Source organism: Corvus hawaiiensis, chromosome 1 (assembly GCF_020740725.1).
Source record: "Corvus hawaiiensis isolate bCorHaw1 chromosome 1, bCorHaw1.pri.cur, whole genome shotgun sequence".
NCBI lineage: Eukaryota > Metazoa > Chordata > Aves > Passeriformes > Corvidae > Corvus > Corvus hawaiiensis.
In genome coordinates, this window is record NC_063213.1 from 85417367 (window position 1) to 85441354 (window position 23988).

General features: G+C 36.6%; 1 protein-coding gene across 1 annotated transcript in view; it reads left to right on the forward strand.

The window, feature by feature from the left end:
* ABCA13 (ATP binding cassette subfamily A member 13) overlaps positions 1–17983 on the forward strand; it is a 175497-nt gene extending 157514 nt beyond the window's left edge. Inside the window, exons 52-55 of the mRNA XM_048321455.1 lie at positions 581–673; positions 12941–13046; positions 13896–14033; positions 15558–17983. Of these exons, the coding sequence (XP_048177412.1) occupies positions 581–673; positions 12941–13046; positions 13896–14033; positions 15558–15647 (427 nt within the window). The 3' untranslated portion in view covers positions 15648–17983. The remainder of the gene's footprint in view (positions 1–580; positions 674–12940; positions 13047–13895; positions 14034–15557) is intronic.
* The last annotated feature ends 6005 nt before the right edge of the window (positions 17984–23988 follow it).

The following is a 23988-nucleotide window of genomic DNA, read 5'->3' on the forward strand; positions in this document are numbered from 1 at the left end:
AAGCTATTATTTATCGTCTGAAGCAGTCACATCTAGGAGGACCCTGCTTTTCTATTCAGCTGCATTTCCATGTCCTAAATTTTCTTTGGATTGTAGTGCTTTGGATCTTCTTCTATCCTGCAATCAGGCTGAGGGTAACTCTTTTTCATGGGTATGTACTGTGCAAAAGGCAAGCTGAGCAAGCTTACTTCATTCTTCTCCCTTTATCCTTTAGCTCAGAATAATCATAAACAGGATTAAGGAGTTCGTGAGTTCATGGCTCACTCAGTGTCATTCCTGAGACTGTTTATGAAACATTTGCCTGTGGTAATGATACCTTTATATTTTGACCAGAATTGTCCAACTATTTATGGACGAAAAATATAAATAATGGTTTAAGTCTGTCTTCTAGCTGGGGTAATAACTGTTGGTATATACTGACTAGGGTTACAACTTTGACTGTTATCTTTTAAAGTCAAAGGTTTTGTGTACCTGTTTTTGCAGCTGTCCAGATTCTTCTACTTTAACTAAAATTAGGTATAAACAATGTTCTCGGTTTTCACTACTAATTATTTTTTTCCCCCCTCAATTTATTTTTCAGCATGGAAGAATGTGAAGCTCTCTGCACAAGGCTTGCTATTATGGTCAATGGAGCTTTCAAGTGTCTTGGTTCTCCCCAGCACATTAAAAACAGGTATTGTACATCGACATCAAATCTTCTGCATCTACATCCATTCTAAGAGCTGGCTAGATGCTTTAGTAGTGCTAAGTCATAAGGACTTATGACTGCTAAGAACATCTTCTTTTTCCTGCCATAACTGAAGTTGAAAAAGAGCCAATTAGGATAAGTTAGCAAGCTAAAATGACATGTGACATTGCTAAAATGCTTTGTAATCGGCAATGGTAATTGAAAGAGACAGATCTGCATCTAAAATGAAACACTTCTGCACGTAACCTAAGGAATACATTGTGAGAATTCAACATGGTGATGAAATGCAATTTGGCTCCGTCTGAGGATTTTTCATAACAGGAAGAAGCATTTTTAACAGGTCAGCAGCCAGTAAGAACATCTATTTTGAACTTTCTCTACTTCCTACCAAATTCACTGACAATTGCAGATATTTATGCTGTTTTCTGCATCCTTTTCCTGGTGTGCATAAGCCTCTTTTCTGTTTGAACTCTGCTCATGAGTTAATTTAATTCCTATTAATGAGGATGTTTAATTCAGAGGATAGACTTAAACCACGATAAAGGAAAGAGGATGAGAAGCTGAGGGGAAAGTTGCTGCAACTTATAGCTAGACATTTACATTTAGTTGTAAATGTAATTATTAGGACATGCAGACAGTCGGCTCTGTAAGAGGATACAGCTCATTTGCAAGCAGCAAAGCTACACTGCTTTATACTAGCTCAGCACTTAGTTCTTGTAAGTGCAGATGCAGTTGACATTGGGAACAAGCTCTACAGAAATGCTTTGGAACTGCTGCCTGCCATGTTTATAAGGCAGAAGATATATGTCTCAGATAACTTCTTGTCCCTTGACAGTCCTTTTGGCTTTCTGCCCTTCCCTCTGTGTAGAACCATAGGTCCTTCCTTCACAGCTGCCTTAGCAAGATGGGCCTGACTCACACTAGCTCTCTCCTTCCAAGGTGTTTTCATGAAGACAAACTTTCAGCTAGACACATTACAATCTGGATGGTGAAAAAACATTGATGTCTGCATCTGTATTTCTGATGGTTCTGTGTGATTGTAGCCTTCTATTCATGTTTGCACACCTTTCAGAGCATATTTGCCTCAGTTTCTGGAGGCATGAGAAGTCAATTGATCTTCAGCAGTTTCTGCTTCTTTCGTATCTAGGTCTTTGCCTTTGCCATCCTGTCTCTTCCCAAATTTCATAGCATAGAATAGCCTGTTGTCTCACTGGCTGGAGTAGATTAGTGAATGTGAAGGCATCCTTTACTTCTTTTGTATGAGAAACAGCTGTATGTAGAGGACAGTGCAGATCTTGCACAGGAGAAAATGCTTTTTGAAGATGTGTGTCCCCCCAGTAAGGAAAAAATAGTATTACTTAGGCACTTCAGTTGGGTGTATAAAGTTAGCTGGGATAAATGTTTCTTCCCTTTTTATATTTCAGATCCTCTGGAGTGAGTACATGTCTCTGTCTTCTCAGCTTCACCTTGAGAGGGCAAAATCAGACAGTCCACAAAGGCTACCTTCCCCTTTATCTTCTCAGTGACTTTCATTGTTTTGCAACTTCTGATGTTTCCTTTAGCAGCCTCTTTTCATCTTCCTTCTTACGGAAACAAGACATCAAAAGCATACTCACAAGTATGCACCATATTCATATAAATGAGGCAGTGATTTCTCAGTTTGCTGCACTGCCTCTGTAGACAAACCTCTTTCAGATCACAGTTAGCAAATCAGTGCAGAAGTACCATGCTGGAAGTGTCTTCATATTACTTCTTATTGATATACAACCAGCACTATTACTACTATTGAGATAATCACAGATCAACCATTCTGGAATCAAGGCTGTATGAGTGCCTCTTTTAAATTCTCTAAAGCAAAGCCATAATAAGAATATTTGTCAATCATATTCATAGCGGTTTTTTTAAAATCATTGTAACTTCGTAAAAAGCACACCTTCTCTATATTAAGAATATTTCATACTTTCTGCAGGTTTGTGTTCCATGGCAGTTCTTGAATGTATGTCCATCAGTGAAATTCACATGGGAAAATTATGTGCACTGGAGATCAATATTGCTGAGAATTTCTACACAAACCATGCAGCTCAAGCTCCACAAGGATTTTTCATTTAAAGGCAGGACTAAAATCCCTTTAACTCCTAGCTTATTGATTGATTTGCTCTCCAAATTTTCCACACTAACTGTTCAGGAACCTACTGAATTTTTTTGAAACTTTAGAACCCTTTATTAAGAAGAAATAGTCATGAGCTTTATCAAAGGATTTAATTAAAGTCAGGCAGTTGTCTGAATTTTCTCTGACGGCCTGATAAGTTTTCTTGGCTGGCAAGAAAAAAACCACTGTAGACAGCAGTCTTAAAGTGTCATATACACACAGCTGTTAAAGCTTGCAGAAAAGACATTTCTGTGTTTTCTTTGGAAATCTTTTAACAAGTGCTGGGGAGAAGTCAAAGACTGTTCCTGTAGTCCTCTTATTTTGTTGCTTAGTCTAGCTTCCAAACTTCTCTCCAACACATGCCAGTGTGATCCTTTATCATAAACCCCAGGTTATCACACATCTAACACGTAAAATAATTGTTAGGAGATTAAAAAAACTTTATACATTCTCTGTGATTAAAGTTCCAAACTTATTCGAAGACAATTTCCTGGTATGCTTCCATGTTACCATATGGAGGACTCCTGCATCTACATGAGATGGGGAAGGAGTAGAGAAGCAGAATTCCAAAGAATTAAGCTTTAAATTATTTTAAAATTTTCACTTTCTGCTCCACCTGTGAACACCCTGAAAAACTTCCTGGACTTGGAAGAGTATTGAGTGATTCCTTCCTTCCCATTTTCCTTCCCTCCCTATGATTTAATAGCCCTATCATTCCCATTGCCATACAGAGCAAAACACTGTTTCTTCTAAAGTGGTAGACTATAAGGATTAGTAAATCTAAGTTGCTGTTAGGAAATATCTACCTGCAGAAAAATGTTTTCCTTAACAGCCACCTCCATTGATATAAGCACCAGTCTTCTCCTAGTGTTTCAGTGTTTTCCTGCAATTAGCACTGTTTAGTATATTTGTCCCATGCACCACATCACCGTAAAAAACCCATCACATCTTACATTTTGTTTAAAAAAAATATTCCATGAAGCAATATAAGGAAAGCATAAAAAAATCCTGATTTTGTTGCATCTGATTGCATTTAATTAGTGATACCCTAAAAATCTGGTTTTTTGGATGATCTTTTCTTCATGCTGTGTGTGAATGAATTAAGCTAGTAATATAAAAATTCATATTAACAGGGAAGAATGATACTAAAATAAATTAATGGGGTGATAGTTGTAGATTATCATGGTTTCTTTGTTAGATTCTACAGCTTGTTTTTTAAAAAATTGTTCTTACTTATAAGCAGCTCTTGATACCCTTTAGTCTGTTTTCAATTTGTTTCTACAAATCAAATTGAACAAATATTTTAAAAGCAACAACAAGTATCCTGATCTGGCTTTGAAAATTGCAAGAAGAGAAATCTAACCTCTATATGAATACTTAAACCAAAGAAAACCTTCATGCAGCTTTTTTTTTAGTGAAAGAATAAATCCAGTACTGTAAGAAATAATAATAGAAGCATATTTTGATATTACAGGTGATTCTATTAGTATGTCTCAAGAATATTTTCCTCTTCTAAATGTAGGCACATATACTAAAATAACATTCTTTTTTCCCTTCTTGTTGAATTCTGTCTGTCTTGATGGAAGTCCTCAAAATTGTTTTGTTTCTTTATTCTTTAGTACCATTCCAGTCTATAGAGTCAAGATTATGATCATCTTTTTGATGGATATGTGATGAAGGTTTAATGGGTCTTCCTTGGAGCCCTGTTAAATTTGCTTCTTTGCAGTTGTGGGAAGTTCAAGAATTCAGCTCTTTCTCTCTGGCTATACTTTCAGCCCTTGGCAGATGTGAAAGATCATAATCTTGGACTGAGTACAGCTTTGTCAGATGGCAGGACAAAATTCTGCTATGAAGGGTATCGGTGAACTCCAGGAAGATGCTAATGTGAAACATAAAAGCTTCATAGGGATATAAAAAGTGATGCTGCTTCTAATGTGTGAGACTTGTTCCATTTTTCCAACCCTTCTGCAAGCCTGTTACGAAATGCTCATCCAAAAATATCTTCTTGCTACAAAAGTCTGTGTTTGGGTTTCTGCTCCCAGCTGCTGAACCTTGACTATATTTATATATGTTTAAACAGATTTAAAGTACCTGCAGATGTTTATCAGCAGAATAATAAGGGTAAGACTTCTTTAGAAAGGCTTTTTGTTGCAGGTGGCACATTTCTAAGTAATATCAAGAAATGTGTTAGGTAGAAGAACAAACTGAAGGGCAATTTTCAAAAAGTTAACCTCTTAATTCTAGATGTAGTTTGTCTGAGATTGATGTGTTAACAGTTGTGCCTGTTAAAGCCTAATTTCAGACAGTTCCTGCCAACAGAGTCAATTATGCTAAATTGTGAATGGATTACATTTAAATGCTCTCTCCAGTATTCTCCATTATACCTAATGCTTTTTTAAAAAATGTACAGAAGCATTTTCATGTTAGATGCAGCTGGCCAATTCTCTGGGAGCAACATTTTGAATATTATCCCTCATTCCAGGGCCATCTGGACAGACTTCTCATATCAGAAAAACCCATACCAATTTGTCAGGTGCTGGACGTCAAGTCGTTGCTCAGATTTTATCAGCAAGCCATCCGATTAAATTACCCAACAATTAATTCATTTGCTATAGCTGGGTTATAATGGAAAATATGTTGGCAGACTACTTATACTTTACCTTTTTTTTTTTAAAGGTTGATTGAGAATATTTTATTGCTTTCCTCAAACTCACACATGTAGATTTCTTAAATGGAAAAGAAATGATTAAAATTAAAGTCCTCATCAATATTTCAGCCTTCTGTGGACACAGTGTTGCTAATTGAAATACTATCAATAAGTTTCTTACATGCTATAAGATATAGAAACTAATATAATTTTCACTCTTCTCGACTCGAAAACACCTTCCTCTTGTACATGAAAAATGTCTTAAGGCAGTGGATGTGTAATCATGTAATATAGCTATTCGTTTATCTTTCCAGAGGAAAGTTTGAAGAAAAGAGCTCTTAAAACTTAAAAAACACACAGATTGAGAGTTCAGAAATGAAAAATATCTTTTGACTCTCCTAAAACTTTGTGCAATATTTATTCAGCCCTACTGCACATGTGCATTAGAATGCTTATTTTGGTCATTTTGTACTACGTTTTCCACAGGATGCTGCATTGTATCTCTATACCTGTTCATTAAATCAGAAGCAGCTAATTAAGATTTCATATTCTCCTCTTTCACTAGTATGTGTTCTACTAGAAGTTTTTCAAACCTGTCCTTAAATACAGTATTATCAGCATTTATTGGAGCAGGGCTCATAAACATCAACATCTTTGTTTTCCACAGCACTTCTTGGAAACATAATTTGAAATAATTATTCCCTTTTTATAGATGAGTAACCAAAGACTGGTGCTAAAGTTAAAAGGGTTTGGGTAGTTTATCTGAGCACTTTATAACTAAATATTTGACATTTGTTCAGCATTGCATTTAAAGCAAAACTCCTGTTAACTTCAGCTGTAGCTGTGGGTGTTCCAGAAGGCACCATGAATTCCTCTGGCCAACTGGAGCCATTTGTCTCCAGGTGGGCCCTGAACAAGACAGGAAAGCAATAAAGAAAGATGTGGTCTAAGTGAGTTACCACAGACCACACAGGTGTATGAGGATGAAAGGGTAAGATTCTGTTCCCCAGGGCATTTCCAGAGCTGGGAAGCACTTTCTTCCCTTTTTCTTTCCTTTTCTGATCAATCTGCTGTCTTATTTGCAATGTTTTCTAGGCATTGCAGTAAATAAAGGCATTTCTCTGAGCAGGTACATCCAGGGTATCTTGTAAGGCATTCATGATAGGGATTTCATGACAAGGTGTTATGTGATGATGTAATTAAAGTTTATTACATAAAGCTAGTCTAACTGTGGTTTAAATTTTATGTTACATCCTGTCTACATTAAACACTTTTTAGCTTGAGATTTGACCTTGAGGTGTTGATAAAATCTTTTTAATAGATATTTTAGTGTGTAATACCCTGATTATTATGTTATTAAAGAACAGTACACCCAAAACCAGTCATAGAAACACAATGATAATGTTATTTACTCCTGCCTTTTTCACTGTTGAGTCCCAGAAGGTGCTTTTAGGAACAGTTTGGGTTCTTTGTAGGCTGTACCTTTGCACAGGATTACAGCACTTCTGCTCCTGTTTCTCTGGGAAAAAATATATATAAATAATGCAAGAATAAAAAATCCCTGATACTTGCCAGTATGTGCAGATAAACAACCTCAAATACAGAGAGATTTTGTGTGTGCACATGTATAAACAATTAACAAGATTTTTTCAGGGTTTCACCACATAGTTGGAAATCGCACCTAAGAATTGACAAGCACACAGAGAGCAAGGCAAAGTTGTACCCTGCACTTCTCATAATCTGGGGCTGTCACTGTTATGAAAATTATATTGCTGAATACAGAAATTAACTTTAGATGGTTTGATATGAAAGCCTGGAGTGTGTGTGAACAAATAGTGCATGTACAATATACCTGAACGAGTGTTAGTCATCATTTTAATAACTGTTTTTGTGTTTCTATTGTTACCCTGGAAAAATCATGATGACTTAAAAAATGATGAAACAAACTCTATGAATACTACATGGAAGAGAAGTTTTATAATTTATTTATGTCTGTTTGTTTGCATCTAACCAAGTTTATCTGTTCAGCAATGCTGAGGTTCTGAATAAATGCAGAAGGAAATCACATTTTACAAGTGACAGGGTATTTGCATTTGACTTTAGCATTTTTTAAAAAAAATCCCAAGTTCTTAAAAATTAATAACCTTTTCTCATTCCTTGATATTGTCTTTGCTTGTTTCTTAATAGACAAAATAATTAAATACATTGTGTGATTTTTAAATGATCTTGAATTGTGATGTCTTTGTTTTAATAATTTTATTTCAATTTTATTTTCTTTTTTCTTAAATGTTTTTCAAAGTGTTTTGTTTTCAATGTTGTTCAAGATTTGTTCTGTTTGTAAATTGTACTTGTGTCTAAGGCTGTGAGAGGAATGACCTGGATATGTATTCTGTGCTTCAGCAATTATACCGGCGTAACTAAGTTATCTTGCCTAGATGAGGCCTATTTCAGCTTAAATGATTCCATGATTCTTTTCACTTAGAAAAAGTAGAACTATATCTGGGTGCAAATGAATGTAAACCAAAGCAGAGGGATAAACAGCACAGTAGAAAATTATTCCCTCTCTTTGATTTATGGCATATATTCTAAAAGATGCAGTTCCTTGCAGACATTAAGTGCCAATGTTCTCTTTACTATTTTTATTTTGTTATCCAATAATGTCATTTTGAAGCAATCTTTTGATCAAACTAGTGCATACACAAAGTATGCACACTATATTTCCATCAGTAAACTTTCTGGGAGCTGTAATTTTTTGATGTATATATATATATATAGCACAACATTCTCCAGGAAATGTACTCTTTGATTAGTGGAAAAAGAAGTATATGGGTGATTAGATGCTTTTCTTATTCCTCAAAGTTTAGAAAATGAGGCCAAGTTCTTCATTTCCTGAGGTTACATTCAGCAAATTTTACTGAGGGGAGAGAAGAGTTGGTAAATAGGCTTTGGGAAGAGTGTGATTTGATGAGCTGTTTATTCTGGACCTGCTGTTACTTGAAACAGTGATTTCAAGGTTTGGTTTAGTTGATTTGTAGACAAGCAAACTCCTAAGGCTTTTAAATGAAAACACAGTTGTTGTTTTGCCTTTTTTTTTTTTTTAAGCAAAAGAAGTCTGCTGATAGTGTACTTTCTTTTTCATTCTTCACATAAAACAGGTTTTCATGAGTCAAGCTTAAAAAAACTCATTGGGTTAATTCCTCTAGGGACTCCTTGTGACCACGTGCAGGCTCAGCTGTGTTTCACAAGGACAAGACTCTTGTCTCCATTCAAACCTCTGAACCAGGACCTCCAAGGAATGGGCAGAAGGGAACACTGAGAAGCTGCTCTGCCCCAAGTGCCAACTCCTCTCCTTGATATTCATGAGAATTTTCAGCCTTTGGGCCACTAAATCCACTTCCATTGCCATTGCAAGTTTAAAAGAGCACCAGGAAAGCATGCAGGGGACTTTCTCATCAGTATAGATTTGGTTACACTTTATTCCAGTGTGTGACTGGAGCTTGTGTAGACACATATCTGAAGTCGATTTACACAATCTATTTTTTGTTGCTGGCTGTGGGGCTGCAAAACCTTTCTGAGAACTGAGGAGCCATTTGTGTTATTCACCCAGGCTGACCTCCTCTTGGTGATATTTATACAAAAAGAAACCTGAGGTCAGATCAAACACCTGTTAGTACAATATTCTCTCTCTGAAAGTGGTCAAGAGGGAAAAGTACAAGAACAATATAGGCACATGAAGTTACTTTACTACATTACTTAACCACCTTCAGCAGTTTCTTTTTTACAGGCTTCCTAAGTCAGAGGTGATTTTAGTGGATCTCCACCATGAGTTTTTCTGGTCTCTTATTCAACTCATGTCAAGTTCTGACATTTAGCACATCCCATGTCAATGAGTTGTACAGTTTTCCCACATATTGTCAGGAAGACTTGGCATTGCATTTCCTATAGTTTAACTCAATGTCCCCTGCTCTTGCATGAGAAACACGAGTGAAGAATTATTTCTTACTTACATTGCTTAGCCATGATTCTGTGCTCCCTGAAAATACCCTTCAACCACCTCATCGTCTTTCTTTCATGATGAAAAGTTTAGGCTATTTAGTAATTCCTGGTATGGAAATATTTCCATTCCTTTTGCTCCCTTGTTATCTGACCTGCTCAGATACGTTGAGAACCTGTGCAAATTAAAAGCGTGGAGTTCTTGTAGTTCTTGCTAAGCTCCTGCTTCTGCAGCTGATGCTGTTGTTAAATAGTCAAGTTAATTTCTTTACAGTCAGTTTGAGAATTTATATTTTATTTTTAGACTCATGTTGGCATTTTAACAGAAAACACTCAATAAGTTATACTCCCAGAACGACTAATGAGGTGAAAGTGAAGTGTGAACTACTAGTTTGACTGAGGAAGGATAGAAAGAAGAAAAAGATTTTATTCTGTCAGAATATGTGGTTTTGTGTGTTTGTTTATACACAGATAAAAATTCAGGTGTTGTTAAAGTTATAGGGCAGTGCAAAATACGTTCTCTGTTGAATAGCTTTGAAGAGATGAAGATTGTTTTGCAGCAGATGGCTGCTGAACGAGTGTGCTGGCTCAACTTAGGCCATTCTAATGATAATGTCTTCCTCTTTAGGTCTTGAACTATCAGGTGCTAAAGGTTTGATCCTAACAGTGCTAATCAAACCAGATTGTGCTTTTCTTTGTAATTCCACTTTGGGTTTCTGAATTAATTATATTGGCTGAATCAGACAGGAAAACAAAGTGAAAAAATGGTCAACTCAATTTCCATTGCCTCAGTGCACTGCTGAAAGCAGCTTGCTGATTATAGCATGGGGAAATGTTTATTGCTGATCAGCTTACTCTATATGGGGAGCTCTTGTACTAAAATGAATTATAAAATCAAGGTATAAAAGCATCATAATTTGACTAGCCAAAAGAAGAAAATCTTTTAAAGCTTTTTATTGGTGCCATGCTGGTGTTTATGCCACTCACAGTTTAGAACTAAACCAAAGTTGCACAGACTCCTCTGTCTTTGCTAATCAGAATTTTGATTCATTTTCTTTGGAAACTTCATTGCATACAGCAATTTCATTTTATGAGACTGTTGAATGTCTCCATAAACCAGCATTTTTCAGACTGTAATTCAATGGTCGTTGTATAGAAATGCCAAAAAACTGATCAGAATCAATGATCTCTTGTAAAATGTTGCCTCAGGTTAGCTGTCAACTAAATTGAATACCCTTGTTAACTATATCCATCTTTGTAACAACTTTTTTTATTGTCACATGTATTTTTTTCAGGGATGATGCTATGCATTTAAAACATTTAATTAGAGATCTATTTAAGTATCAGTAAATCATTGCAAAGCAAATCTGCCAGACACTGCTTTGGATTCCACCTAATTCTAGATCTCTTTGGTGTATCAGCACTGTTCATTTGTCAGGCTACACTGTCCAGTAAATATTTAGTACCCTGCAGTCTGGACTCAATACAATTTAGTTCATGAAACATCCTTCAGGAGCCAACAGATAGGACACTGCATCAGGATGTTTCTTACTCCATTTGAAGCAATTCAGTGGTTGCATTTGACTACAATAAGAAATAAGCAAAAACCCAACCAAAGAAAAAAACCCAACAACAAAAAAAACAACCCACAAAAAAACCCACAAACCAACCAAAGGCTAAAAAACTCTACACCCATTTATCTGTAATAGGGCTTTTCATTTTTATGCAGAAGCTGCCACTGTTTTATGCTACACAAAAAATTGGGATTTTCTTTGAGATCCTTGGAAATTGTATTTTGAATTCATGTGAAATTCTCAATAAAATAAAACTGCAGTCTATTTTTTTTTCATTGTGGAAACTTGCAGTGCTCTTAAATAAATCCAGACTATTCCCTTATAACAACAGAGGTTCTGACCCAATGCAAAATAAAAGTTAAAGCCCTTACATTGCAATAGACTTATAGGTGAGAAACATGTGGTGTTTCATGTGGAATATTTTGCTGGGAGTCACTTATGCACTGGTTTAACTGGGCATATATCTCAAAATAGATCTTTCTATCTTTTATTACCTTTTGATTGATAATCTGTAGACATTCTTTTATGTATTGGAATAGGGCAACATTGTAGAGTGTGCTGTGATATATCCTCTGCTTTGATGACATGAAAATGTGCCTCTCACCAGTCAGACCTAATTAACCCAGCTGCTGCCCTGAATCATGAGTTGTACACAGGAAAGACACAGTAGAGGAGGGTTTTGGCACAAGGGTGTATTACAGAGGTAATCATTAGGAACCAAACCACTGGACTAAAGGATTTGGCAATGAGTGATTGAGACACTGGAGAATGAAGAAAAGGGAGTTATGCTGGAATGAAGGATGTGGGAGTGGTGGTCAGTGGGAAGACAGAGGAAGTGACAGGTTTCTGGGGGGACATGGGCAGTGCTGCCCAAGCTCCCTGTCCCCCATTCAGCTCTGCCTTTCCATTGCTCACTGGCAACAGGGAACAGCAGGGGCAGTGGAAAGCTCTTCTGATGTGGCTCCTGCTGGTGTTTTTCCCTAGCAATTAACCAAGAAGGAGAGCCCAAAGGAAGGAGGACATGCAGCTGCAAAGGAGGGAAAGAGTGCAGCTCAACCCTTTTTTGCTCCATGCCTCTACTCAGCTCTGCCCATGCACCCCAGTCTGGGGACTGGTGCAGCACAACGTCCATTGCTTAAGAAATGTGCATGAGAACACGGTTGTCATTTCAATGTTCACTGGTTTATTGCAACTTTCCCAAATAACTATCAGCAGTGAGTAAAGCTAATAAAAAAGATAGTGTTGGTTAGATTGCCTGTACTTAACTTTTATCACATTTGTGTTGAGAAAGAGAAGTTAATTTCTTAAATTATTCTGAGAGAGATTGAATGGTCATAGAGCCAAAGAAAATTTGTTAACTTTGCTGTATCCCTAAATATCCCTACACTTGCCTTTGCATATCTGTAAAACACCGTTTTACTCACACTGCTGAAATTTGCTTTTGGACACACAGTTTTGTTAACAGATTTGAAAAATAGTGATACACACCCATTTTTCTCATTAGAAAAGTCAAAGGATTTTTTTTTCTTTTTCTGTATATGATTGGTAATCTTCATAGCTTTATACTGACCACTCAAAGCAACAAAGCAATTAAAGCATAGTTTACTTAACAGAAGTACCTTAAGTAACTTAACATCAGGTATATTGGATAGTGAAACACACTGTAGTAACTAAAATTAGGCATAACACATTTTTTGTCTCTGTTATCATTAATTTAACAACTTTCTCATTGGAATTCTGTAGGTCAATAGTATAATAGTAAAATCACAATGATAATGCAGTAGGCATACATGATATTTGATATAATCACAGGAAAATCAATTGAACCAAATGTTCTTCTTGTCTTCATGGCATCTTCTTGGATTTATGTTTCTGTGTCTCATTCCCAGGTTTGGAGATGGTTATTCTGTCAAGGTTTGGCTTAGCAAAGAAATAAGTTATGGAAGAATGATTTTGGATTGTCTACAACTGCACTTTCCCGGAACACGGTTTAAGGTACAGCTAAAACTCCTTGTTGTAGTATATGGCAGGATTAATTTGGGGCTGGTAAGAACAGTATGTACATGTTTGGATATTTACATGTTTGGATATAAAGTACATATAAATATCCCTTTTATTTTTCTATTAGGCATTTCATAAAAATTGGACTTGTGATGCCATACAGGCATTTAGGCAACATAAATAGAAAGGCCTTTTCTCTGAGTGGAAATTTCCTTTTGCTTTTATTATTGATGAAGTTGAACTCAAATTTGTATTCACCTGAAGTAGGACTATAGTGTACTCACTGAGAGTATTTGCTTTGATTACTTTCTGATAAGGTCCAGAGTTGATAAGTCTCAGGCTTTACTGAGATTCTTTGATTTAATACAAAGCCTTATAAAAGACATGTAGCAATTACATTTCCATAAATACTCTCAAAGTCTTTAACTGTGCTTAGGAAAAGAATCATGAAAAGCAATATCTATCTTAGATATGAACATCTTTGTGTATATATTTATGAGTCTGTATTGAGCTCAGACAGCTGTGTGTCTGTATATGCTCAGCCTTTTCCCAGACTGCATCGTAGCAGCACTAGTCTGTTGGATTAAAATTTCCCTAAAGTTTTATTTCTTTTATGAGATTAACAAGCTGTCACTTCAGAATACACACAAAATCTGTGCTCTCAGTATGAACTGTTCTTTGTGCTATGAATGTAGACAAAATATGTTATCTTTTAAAAGCTCATATTTTCCATATTAATCTGCAATGAGAGCCTACTGAAGTTAGACTGATTATAAGCAAGTGCAGCTTCATCACAATGTGCATTCACTTTTATCTGGTTTTATAATCTTTGCTTGTTTTCAGGGACAACATCTTAATCTGCTCGAATACCACGTACCACAAAGTCAGGGATGCTTAGCAGAGCTCTTCAGAGTCCTAGAGAATAACAAAGCTTTTCTCCAAATCAAACACTACTCCATTAGCCAAACCACATTAGAGCAGGTATTTTATTAATTTTCTTTGTTTTATTCCTAGCCCCCATACTTTCTCAGCCACTATGCCTTTTTTTTGTTGTTGTCTAAACGTGCTGTGTATTATATTTATTGATGTAGTAGAATACTCTACCATTTGCTGAGCCACCTGAATATATGCAATACTCCAGCAGTTCCAGGCCATCTCAGGTCACACAGTAATTCCATGTCTCACACTGCTTTTATACTGGAGGTGAGCTAGTAAAAGCATCACAGCAAGCCACACACTTGTAGTGTGCACAAGCATAATCTGTGCTTAGATGCATCTGGTTGGATGACAAGGAGGGACTGTGAACTGCCACCTCCACAATCCAAAAGCTGGGATCTTACTAATGTCCTTGAACAGGCTGAACCAGTCTCTGTAAATAGTGGTAAACTTTAGACTTTCAGAACATTTTCCTTTGAGAATTTTAAGTGCACAGACAGAAGAGATCTGACTGCTAAAGACCATGAAATCCTATTGTGAGAAAAGGAAGAACACATTGATGGCAAGCATGGGATTTCTGGGTGATCGTGATGTGTTACAGCATCTTCATATGCAACTGCTTGTTATTCATTCTGCAAACTGAGAGTTACATCTAGTCAAAATATTAATTTTGTATGATTGATGGTGTGAACTTGTTCCTTTTTCCCATGTGCAAATCATTATTGAAGTATTCTCCTCTGAGCTGGACTACTAACTACTTGCAAATGATCTATTCGCTGAATGACTGCATGTAAGATAATTTCAGCCTATTTCTTCAGGCATTGTTCACTCAGGTTTACTTTGTCTCCATTTTTCACAGTGATGCATCACCTCAGACACCTACCACTGCTTCTTCTCCCTGACTGTCAGTCAGTTTTAAACAGGAAAATAGTTCTTCACAGTAACAAACACACTTATAATGCACCCCAAGTTTGTTTGCACATGAAGAGGATCATTTGAATAAAGAAGAGCCTTTTTTCCCTCTACATTCCTTGCTGTCAAATAGTTATGTGATTAAAACTGAAACAAGTATTTCTGTAGTAAGATCTGTGTTTAAAAAAAACCAAAAAAATTCAAGGAGGCACATTAGTTGTTGAATCAGAAGTATGCTTTCACCTTGAAACATTTGCACTCTCATCTGTGATATTTATTGGCAGAAAAAACAGACTCAGATTCTTTAGGTGTGTCATTCAAAGACAATTAAAACCATTGTTTCCCATTTAATTGTGCATAAAATGTAATTTTCATATCTCAGTAACTCATTTTACCATAACTTTTATCATCTATCAACCCCTGTCTTAGCTGGAGAGGGCAAGAGGGATTATGTCTAGAATTTGTAAAACAGGTTTTTAGAGGGCTTCCCTCAACATGTGTTATTAATTATTTCGTCAAAAAAGCTTAGAAGAGCAGCTAAAAAATATCATCACCTATAATGAGTAATGAGTATTTTGGACCAAACCACTACAATCACCAAAGTCTGGATTCAAGTACTGTTGTTTTGAAAATTCTACTTTTTATCATTTCTTACAGGTATTCATTAATTTTGCTACCCAACAACAAAGAGTCTCGCATTCTTCACAAGGATCTCCTGTTGTTCATCATGATCATGTCCCAGTCTAGGCTCAGAATAGGATACAGCTTCAACGTAACACCTGTGTGTGTGTGTGAGTTTGATCATATATACACACAAGTTACATGCAATAACTTTTCAAATGTGAACAATTCGTGTGTAAGAAACAAATAGTAGAAGCAGAGGTGAGTAGTCCTCTGTAGGCTAGAAGGAATGGTACTAGCTCTTGTTTAAGCAAGAAACTGATTATATGCAGACCAAAAATCTGCCAAAAATAATCCTTTCTTAATGTAACTGAAATTTAAAAATACAAATGGTCTAATTAATGTAGGAATAAAAAAGGCTGATCTGAAATGTCCGTGCATAGTAGATTTTTTTTTTGGTGGTGGCTCTGCATTCATTTGACTATAGTACTTTCTTGCATGCACACTTAATATCTAATTTTTACATGATAAGGCAAGAAAAAACAATTGAATGGTAGCAATAGCTTGACTATCACACAATATTTTTATTTAATCACACAAATTGAGAGCCTTTCGACTTCCCTGTTAATTCAGTTCTGTGTTATGACAAGCTAAATTAGCCTTTTTATTGCATAAAGAATGCAATGTATTCCATAAGGCCTTATGCTAAAGAGGTTATTAGTGTACTAACTTAGTCTGCCTCCCAGTTATCTTAAGTAAATTTAACAAGTTTCCATAAATCATACTTGACAATGATCTTTCCCCTAAGCCTGCGGATTGCTGCTGGAAGTATTCTGAAGTACCTTTTTAATGACCTATTTTGTTTTTCTCATCTTTTTGTTTCCTTTTCTTTCAAAAAGAATGACAAAATGCTGTTTAATGGGAATGTTAAAGGAAAAGAAGGTAAACTTTCAGAGAGTGACCAATAAACTTCTCAATAAATATGTATTATGTTAGATACTTCAGACAAGGCCACAGTTTTCAGCCTGTACTTGTGTAAAATAAGTATAGGCTGAATATGAAAATTTAATGAATAAAAAGTCCTTGCATATTGTGCCTGGAGAAAAAAAAGTATGACTCCTTTTTTTAGTAAGTGACTGTCTCATCCAAAACAAGTCTTTGAAACTCTTATGATATTAGCTCATGCCACTTTTATTGGACTATGCTGTCAAATAACAAACTGTAGAACCAGTGACTTAGAAGTTAATTGCTGCAATATGATTTTGGGTGGTCAGGGGAGAGGGAAGTTCACTTGGAGATGGAAGAATTTGATTTTAAATGGCCAATGTTGCAGTGCTGATGCTGTAATTCCCTTCTGTACAATGATGAAATATTAAAAAATATATATTTGTGTTTTAGGCTTTGCAAGCTGACTCAAAAGACTGTTTATTGAGGCTTGATTTGTTCATGTTACTTTGGCCCATTACGCTTTTTTGAAAATCAGGAATTCAGGTTGCCTATTTCTATGAAGATGAAATTAAGTCCTTGAAAAATAAATAAAACCCTGAAGATTTACAAGCTTTTTCTGCATGTACATATGGGTCAGAGTGAGTGAGCTTATGAAAGTGCTTTATCATGAGAATGGCTTGGTATATACAGCCTGCTGCATAATATCAGAACTCTGCCAAGCTACTGAAGATCCAAAGCACCTCGGAACCATTAAATCCCAACAGCCACCACCCTGGTAGAAATGCCACAGCACAATGGGATGTCCATATTTGATGTCAAAACAGTTATCTTTAATTTCTGCATGAAGCTAGGAGTGGAAGGTTTCTAAGGTCCCTAAGTAGAACAAAAAAAGGTCAATTTTACAAAGCAGGGTGTGAAAGAAGTAGGGGACATGAAGGAAAAAAGAAGGCAGAGGCAGGAAACTTGGGCAGATACAGAAGTAAGCCATAATTGAAGTATCCTGCTTAATTACACCACCTCAGGATGGAAGAAACTGAGTGTTCAAGGAGCAGCCAAGGATCTCTGAGTCATAGTCTGAAACCACTCCACTGAAGAACATTTCTGTAGCTCTTACTTAGCTGAAAAACGATAGAAGGGAAGGTGTGGCAGTCATGTGCACAGTAGATTTTATTTTTGTGGTGGCTCTGCAAAGGGCTTCAGGCTTTTTTTTTTTTATTTTTTGCTACACCTGTAGATTGCTGATATTATGACTGATTGATTTTCTTTGGGTTTTGTTTTGTTTTTATAAACTAATATCTCTGTCTCAACCCTCACAAGTCCTTAAAAAAATGTAATGTACTCAAGGAAATTTAGGGATTTTGCAAAGGAGATGGTGCCAGTCCTTGCAGTGTGAGGCAGTTGAGCCAAAAGGTGTGATTTGTATGAAATTGTGAAAAGAGTCCTTATTCCTGCTGGGGAAGGGTGTCAGGCAGTTGAATTAATAAAACAATCCTGTGGTTTGCTTTGACCAAGGGAAACATAAAAGCATACACGACTCACTGTGGTGAGACTGAAAAATGGTAGCCTAGCTGAATGCTCAGATAGGGGGGCTTCTTCAAAGCTTGGCTGTGTAAGACTAATTAAATGTCACTTTTTTCTGATTAAAATATGAAAGATTATATTAGTTTAATAGATGAATACAGTAAATAAGGTTTGCTTCAGATTGATGGCTGAGTAAATTCAGTTAACAGTGTTTTTCTTTTTTTAAATTACTTCATATGCATCTCAGGAGACCCAATTTAATTCAGGCAAGTAGCAAACAACGTCTGTCTACCAATCCTTTATGGGTGAAGAAGGTCAAAATCTAATTGAGTGCCAGTGTACCAGGTTCTGTCTCAGAGGATATTTTCCCTTTCTTTAACTTGTGGCATTCCTAAAGTATGCAAGTTTCAACAAAAGTATTTTGAAGATTTTTGTTTCATTCATTTATTTATTTATCAAAATAAATCACTAAACTAGGAGTCCGCACAGAAAAGGTCAATTATACATTCATGATGAAAGAATCCTTGAATTCGTAATTAATGGAGAAATATCTCTTCTTTTAACACCTCTGGATTCGGAATCAAACACAGCTGAGGATTTTAAACAATACCTCTCTTGTGTGATTCTTGTTAGGAAAATTTCACTTTATTTCAGCTGGAAATTTCTCTGACTATGAAAGTAAGCCCTTTACCCTGAATGATAAACTAGAATTAAGCTCAAAATTATAAAATTGACTGAATATCTGAAATACTCAACACTAAAGCTGGGGAGATGATATTCATACTTTTAAGGGACTATTCCACAGCCTAAGTCAAAAGAAGGGCTTTGGCCATCCTTTGAGCAGATTGTTTCAGGCCCTCTTTTAATTTTTATACAGTAATAGAATGATGTGACCTAAAATAAACACTAAGAGTGAACTTTAAACCAAAGTATCACATTGTGATACTTTGGTTTAAAGTTCACTCTTAGTGTTTGGGGTGGAGTGGTGTTAGTAGTACTGGACAGAATGGCAAAACTCACAAAGTGTCACTTTGAATATGGCTCCATATTAAATTTCTGTACGGATTTTTCTTCTGGAAAGAACTTATTTCTCTAGTTTGGTTCAGTCGTGACCAGAGATGATAAATTTTGTCCAGGGTAGTGCAAGACGTATAATATGATTTTCAGCAGAGGAATTGGGTGCCTTTTGAGCTTGCTTGTCCTTGTGAAATTTGAATGACTGGGGTCTGAAATCACATAAATTTGGAAGCTGAATCTGACTCTTACTGGAACTGCCCAACTCCTAGATCTGTCTAAAACCAATTTAGGTAAGGATATTGCTTTCCTGGTCTTTTCCTAGTAAATAGTAAAGCTGACACTTTCTTTGATTCAGTTTAATATGATCTAATCTTTTTATGTCAGCACTTTCAATTTTTCTTTCTTAAGAATAGGGAGATCAAAGCTAGCAGCAAAAAGATCTTGAAATGATTGAGAGCTGACTAGCTCAGACCTACAACAGCTAAAGAGAAAATGTTTCCTGAGTTGTGTATTAGATCCTTACATTACAGGTAGAACTGATGGTGTTGCAGGTGCGATAGGAGTGGGAAGCAGGTACTGAGCAGAAATCACAGCTGTCTCATTCTTGCACAGAAAGCAGCAATCTGCTGCTATCCACGGGCCAGGTACTGCTGAATGTTTTAGCAGATGAATTCTCCATGCTGAAAAATGATACGGATCACTGAAAGAAATCAAAGCATCTTTCTTCGTTATTAAATTTTTCTATCACACTGTAATATTGTTCCAGTAGTGCCTTCATGCTTATTGTTACATGGAACTATGTTCTGGGATAAATTCTGGCTCCTTTCACAATGGCCCTGTAAAAGCCATGATCAGAGTCTGCACTGTAGAGGTGTATGCACATCTTTAGCTTATGGTAAAGGTTCATATCTGCTTTCTACTATATACAAATGGAGAAAAAGGGAAATATAAGCTATAGAACCAAAAGTCGATAGGTGAGATTTCCATGTGCAACTGATTTATTCTGATGCCTGAGGTGGCCACCTAAAACACAGAGAATAGACAAGAGTAAGAGAATAAATGTAGGTATTTATTTGAAAGGCCTTCAAAGGTACACCCTGGGCAGTCAAAAGGCTATATTCAAGATGGACCGTAGATCCTGGGTTCTTCACACTTTTATAAGTTTGGTTCATTTGCATATCAGGATTAATTCTCCAATTATAACCTCTGTTTATGATGTAATTACCCCAAGTTTGCCCCCCCTTCAGAGGCTTTTAGTTTACACGTTTTGGGGCTTGGTGTCCTTGATGTGGAAACCTAGAGAGGCTTGTTATGTCTAACCAGCATGAGAGAACAGCAGCTAACAGGCCACAAGAAACTTCAGAGTTACACACTAGGCAGTACAGGATTTGAAAAATATAAAAGTTGAAACCTAAGGCATCAATTCCAGCTACAGAACATCATACATACATAATTTTGCTGCCTGTGCATGCCATGGGCAAGTTGAAGAAGTGCCTTGGGATTAACTGGCTATGAGGCGCCCAGCAGAAAAAGGTGGGATCCTCTAACATGCAGTGATGTAAGGTAAGATCAAACGGGAGTCCTTTCACCCTCTTCTTGTACAATAAATGCTGGCTAATAGCAAAGTGTAGTGCATAATTCAAGAAAAGTATCAGAAACACTTTCATCCTTATCTTGTGCTGAAACAGACAAATGCAAACTTTATTCTGTATATCATTTTTATACCACTCTTAATTCCTGTTCTACTTACCTTCTTATATGCAAGAACCAGACCCCCAAAAAACCTCAGTGCTTCCCTCAGACTAAAATATTTTGAAATGTGATTCACCTTCCACAAAATGTGAAAGCTTGTGGCATTTTTTTTTTTTACCTTAGATTTTTTTGAGAATTGGTTCTTAAGACTTTAATAATTATAGCTGAAGATGTGAGTGAAGGAGCATGTGACATTTATGCCGAATCAAATGGAATATGCATGTAATGTTCTAGCTGAGAAGTTGTAGTCATCTGATACTTTGTAGCTAATGATAATTGTCTAATAAGAAGAACCTGAAATTGTTTTCTTAGGAGTCTGTTATTATAAATAATTCTGCTAGCAATGTGTGAATACAAAATAGATTGAATCTAGCTAAGAGAGTATTCTCAGTATGTGAAAGGTAAGAATCAAGGTCATACACAGCATGTTGAAGTGTTGTGTTGTTGGGGTTTATTTTCCCTTTCAGTGTTAACTATGTGGTTAGAAGTGGCACTTGTCAGTGGCCAGCTACACTCTGAAAATGTTTATTTATGGCCCAGAGCTGAGGCTGTTTACATGCTGGTCATTTAGTAGTCTCTTTTTCTTTTTTACTACCTGCATGTTTTAGATGAACTGGTAATAAAAGTTAATGCATAAAATTATAGAAGCCTTTGCAAGCTGTGCAATTAAAAATAGATTTTCTGGATGTCCAGCAACTGGGTAACATCGAAGTATTTAAGTATTTCTATATAAAAAATGTTTAGTAAATTTTGAAAATAGCCCTTGCGGAAATGTTTTAAAAATTATTGAGTTGTTCTTTGCATGTACTATATAGGCTTCTACCTTAAATCTAAGTGCAAATAAAGGTGTCCATAATTATGTGTTTCTAATTGTGAGATGGATAGATTTAGCTTTAACCCACAACCTTCAGCTGAGAATAGCAGGACCACCGAAGATCTACTATGTGTCTGAACTCAGGGATGGAGACTGACAGCAGACTCTGTGACTCTGCACCTGAAGGGTGCATGTCTCTGCAAAATGTGAAGAGCCCTCTTTTTAACCACTTCAAGGTATTGACTGCAGGAAGAACTGAAAAGCTTCTTGTTGAGAGCCTTGCTCCCTTATGAATACCTGTGGCTGCACATATATAGATGTAGCAGAGAATCTGCCATAAATTTTCAGGAAGGACGAGATTTTGTCTGGACCAAGGTTGCATTTACTAGGACTTTGCTCAAGATTATTCTTTTAGTAGACTTTCGTATTCTTCTTAGTTATCAATCAGTGTTTTCAGGCTTTGGCTTTTACCCCATGCTGTCAAGTGACAGCTGACTTCATTTTTTCGTACTATGTGTTACACAGGTCTTTAAATAGACCCCAGCTGAAATAGTCTCAGCATCTGAGGAAAATGTTTGCCTTGGTAGATGTTTTCCCTTTTGCTCACTATATTGGTTACCAGATCCTGGATGTGAAAAGCTTCCCCAAAATTGTCACTTTAGGGAGTACTGAAGAGCTGGGAAATTTTCTGTTTCACTTCTGCTAAATCATCAGAGCATTTTCTCTAAATAAATTTACTACTCTCAGAGGGTTCAAAGATACTGATGATGTCTTGCTTATATCCTGCTCAGCACCAGATCTCACACTTGCTCTTATCTGGCATCTTAGAATCATAGAATGGTTTGGAAGGGACCTTAAATATCATCTAGTTCCAACCCCCCTGCCATGGACAGGGACACCTTCCACTAGACCAGGTGCCTCAGAGCCCCATCCAACCTGGCCTTGAACACCTGCTGGGATGGGGCATCCATGGCTTCTTTGGGCAACCTGTTCCAGTGCCTCACCACCTTCACAGAAAAGAATTTCTTCCTAATACCTAATCTAAACCTATTCTTTCAGTCTGAAACCATTCCCTCTTGGCCATCATTACAGTTCCTGATGAAGAGCAGACCTTTGTAGGCCCCTTGTAGGGCTCCTTCAGATACTGGAAGGTTTCTATGAGGTCTCCACACACTTTTTCTCCAGGCTGAAGAGCCACAACTTTCTCAGCCCATCTTTGTAGGGGAGATTCTCTAGTCCTCTTATCAACTTTGTTGGTGTCCTCTAGACTTGCTTCAACAGTTCCATGTCTTCCATCAGAAGGTGCATCAGTAGGTGCCAGGTGAAAAACACCAAGTTCAGGAAGACCTTATAGAAAACAGACATTTCTGTACCATTTCCAAAAATATGTGTATGAGGGTCTATGTATTAAAGAATGTTTCCTAGCAGCTGTGTTCACAAGAACAGCAACTGTTTAAAACATTAGATAATAATCAAGAAGGCAATTTTTGAGTCTATTTGAGCCAACATTCGATATTCAAGGGTGGGAATGAGATTTTCTCTATGTGCCTAATCAGTACTGGGGTTCGAACACGCTTCTTCAATAATTGCAGAAAGTTATGGAGGGCTTTTTGGTAACTAATTTTCATTGTCTCTACAAATTAGAGTTTTATTTGGTTTCATGGGCTAGGGAAAAATATCAGCTTGGCTGCCAGTCTTTCTTCATGTCATTTTGAAAGTGGTGAAAAATGTGGATGTCTCACAGAGAGGTTCTTGTTGACACGATCAAGGTTCCCAATAGTAAAAGAGTCTCAAAATAAATGGTCAGGTTTCAGGGCTTTTTCAATGAGTCCAAACAGTGTTGGGAAATCTATACAATTATTTTTTTCTGTTCAATTTTTTAATCTTCTGATACTGGTATATGTGGGGCTGCAGTTGCCAGTCTGACTGGTGTCCTCAGGTCCACTCTTTCCTTTTGAACTGAATGGGGTATGGAGACATGTACAGAATGCTGCAAGGTGACCCCAGTTGCTGAAGTTCCTGCCTCTGTTGCCATGGAGCATATAAAACGGTTATGACACTGATTTAGATCACAGTAATATAAAGTGACATAAAAGCAAATAGTACATTTACATGTTGCCCTTTGGCATTAATGAAGCCCAGAATGGGTGCAGCAGTCCAAGTCAATTATGTTACGAAGGTAAAGTTGGATGGCAAGAACCATCTCAAAGACAATACCTGCCCAGAAAAGCCACTATGCTAGGTGTAAAATTTTCGTCAAACATATTGTATTCTATTTTCTTGCCAAAACACAATAAAACAAAATATATGACATATTATGCAATAAGTAAAAGGAAATATATTTTAATCAGATATGAATAACAGATTAGAAGAATTTTAAATTCACTTTTATCTTGCTTTGATCTGAAACCAAAC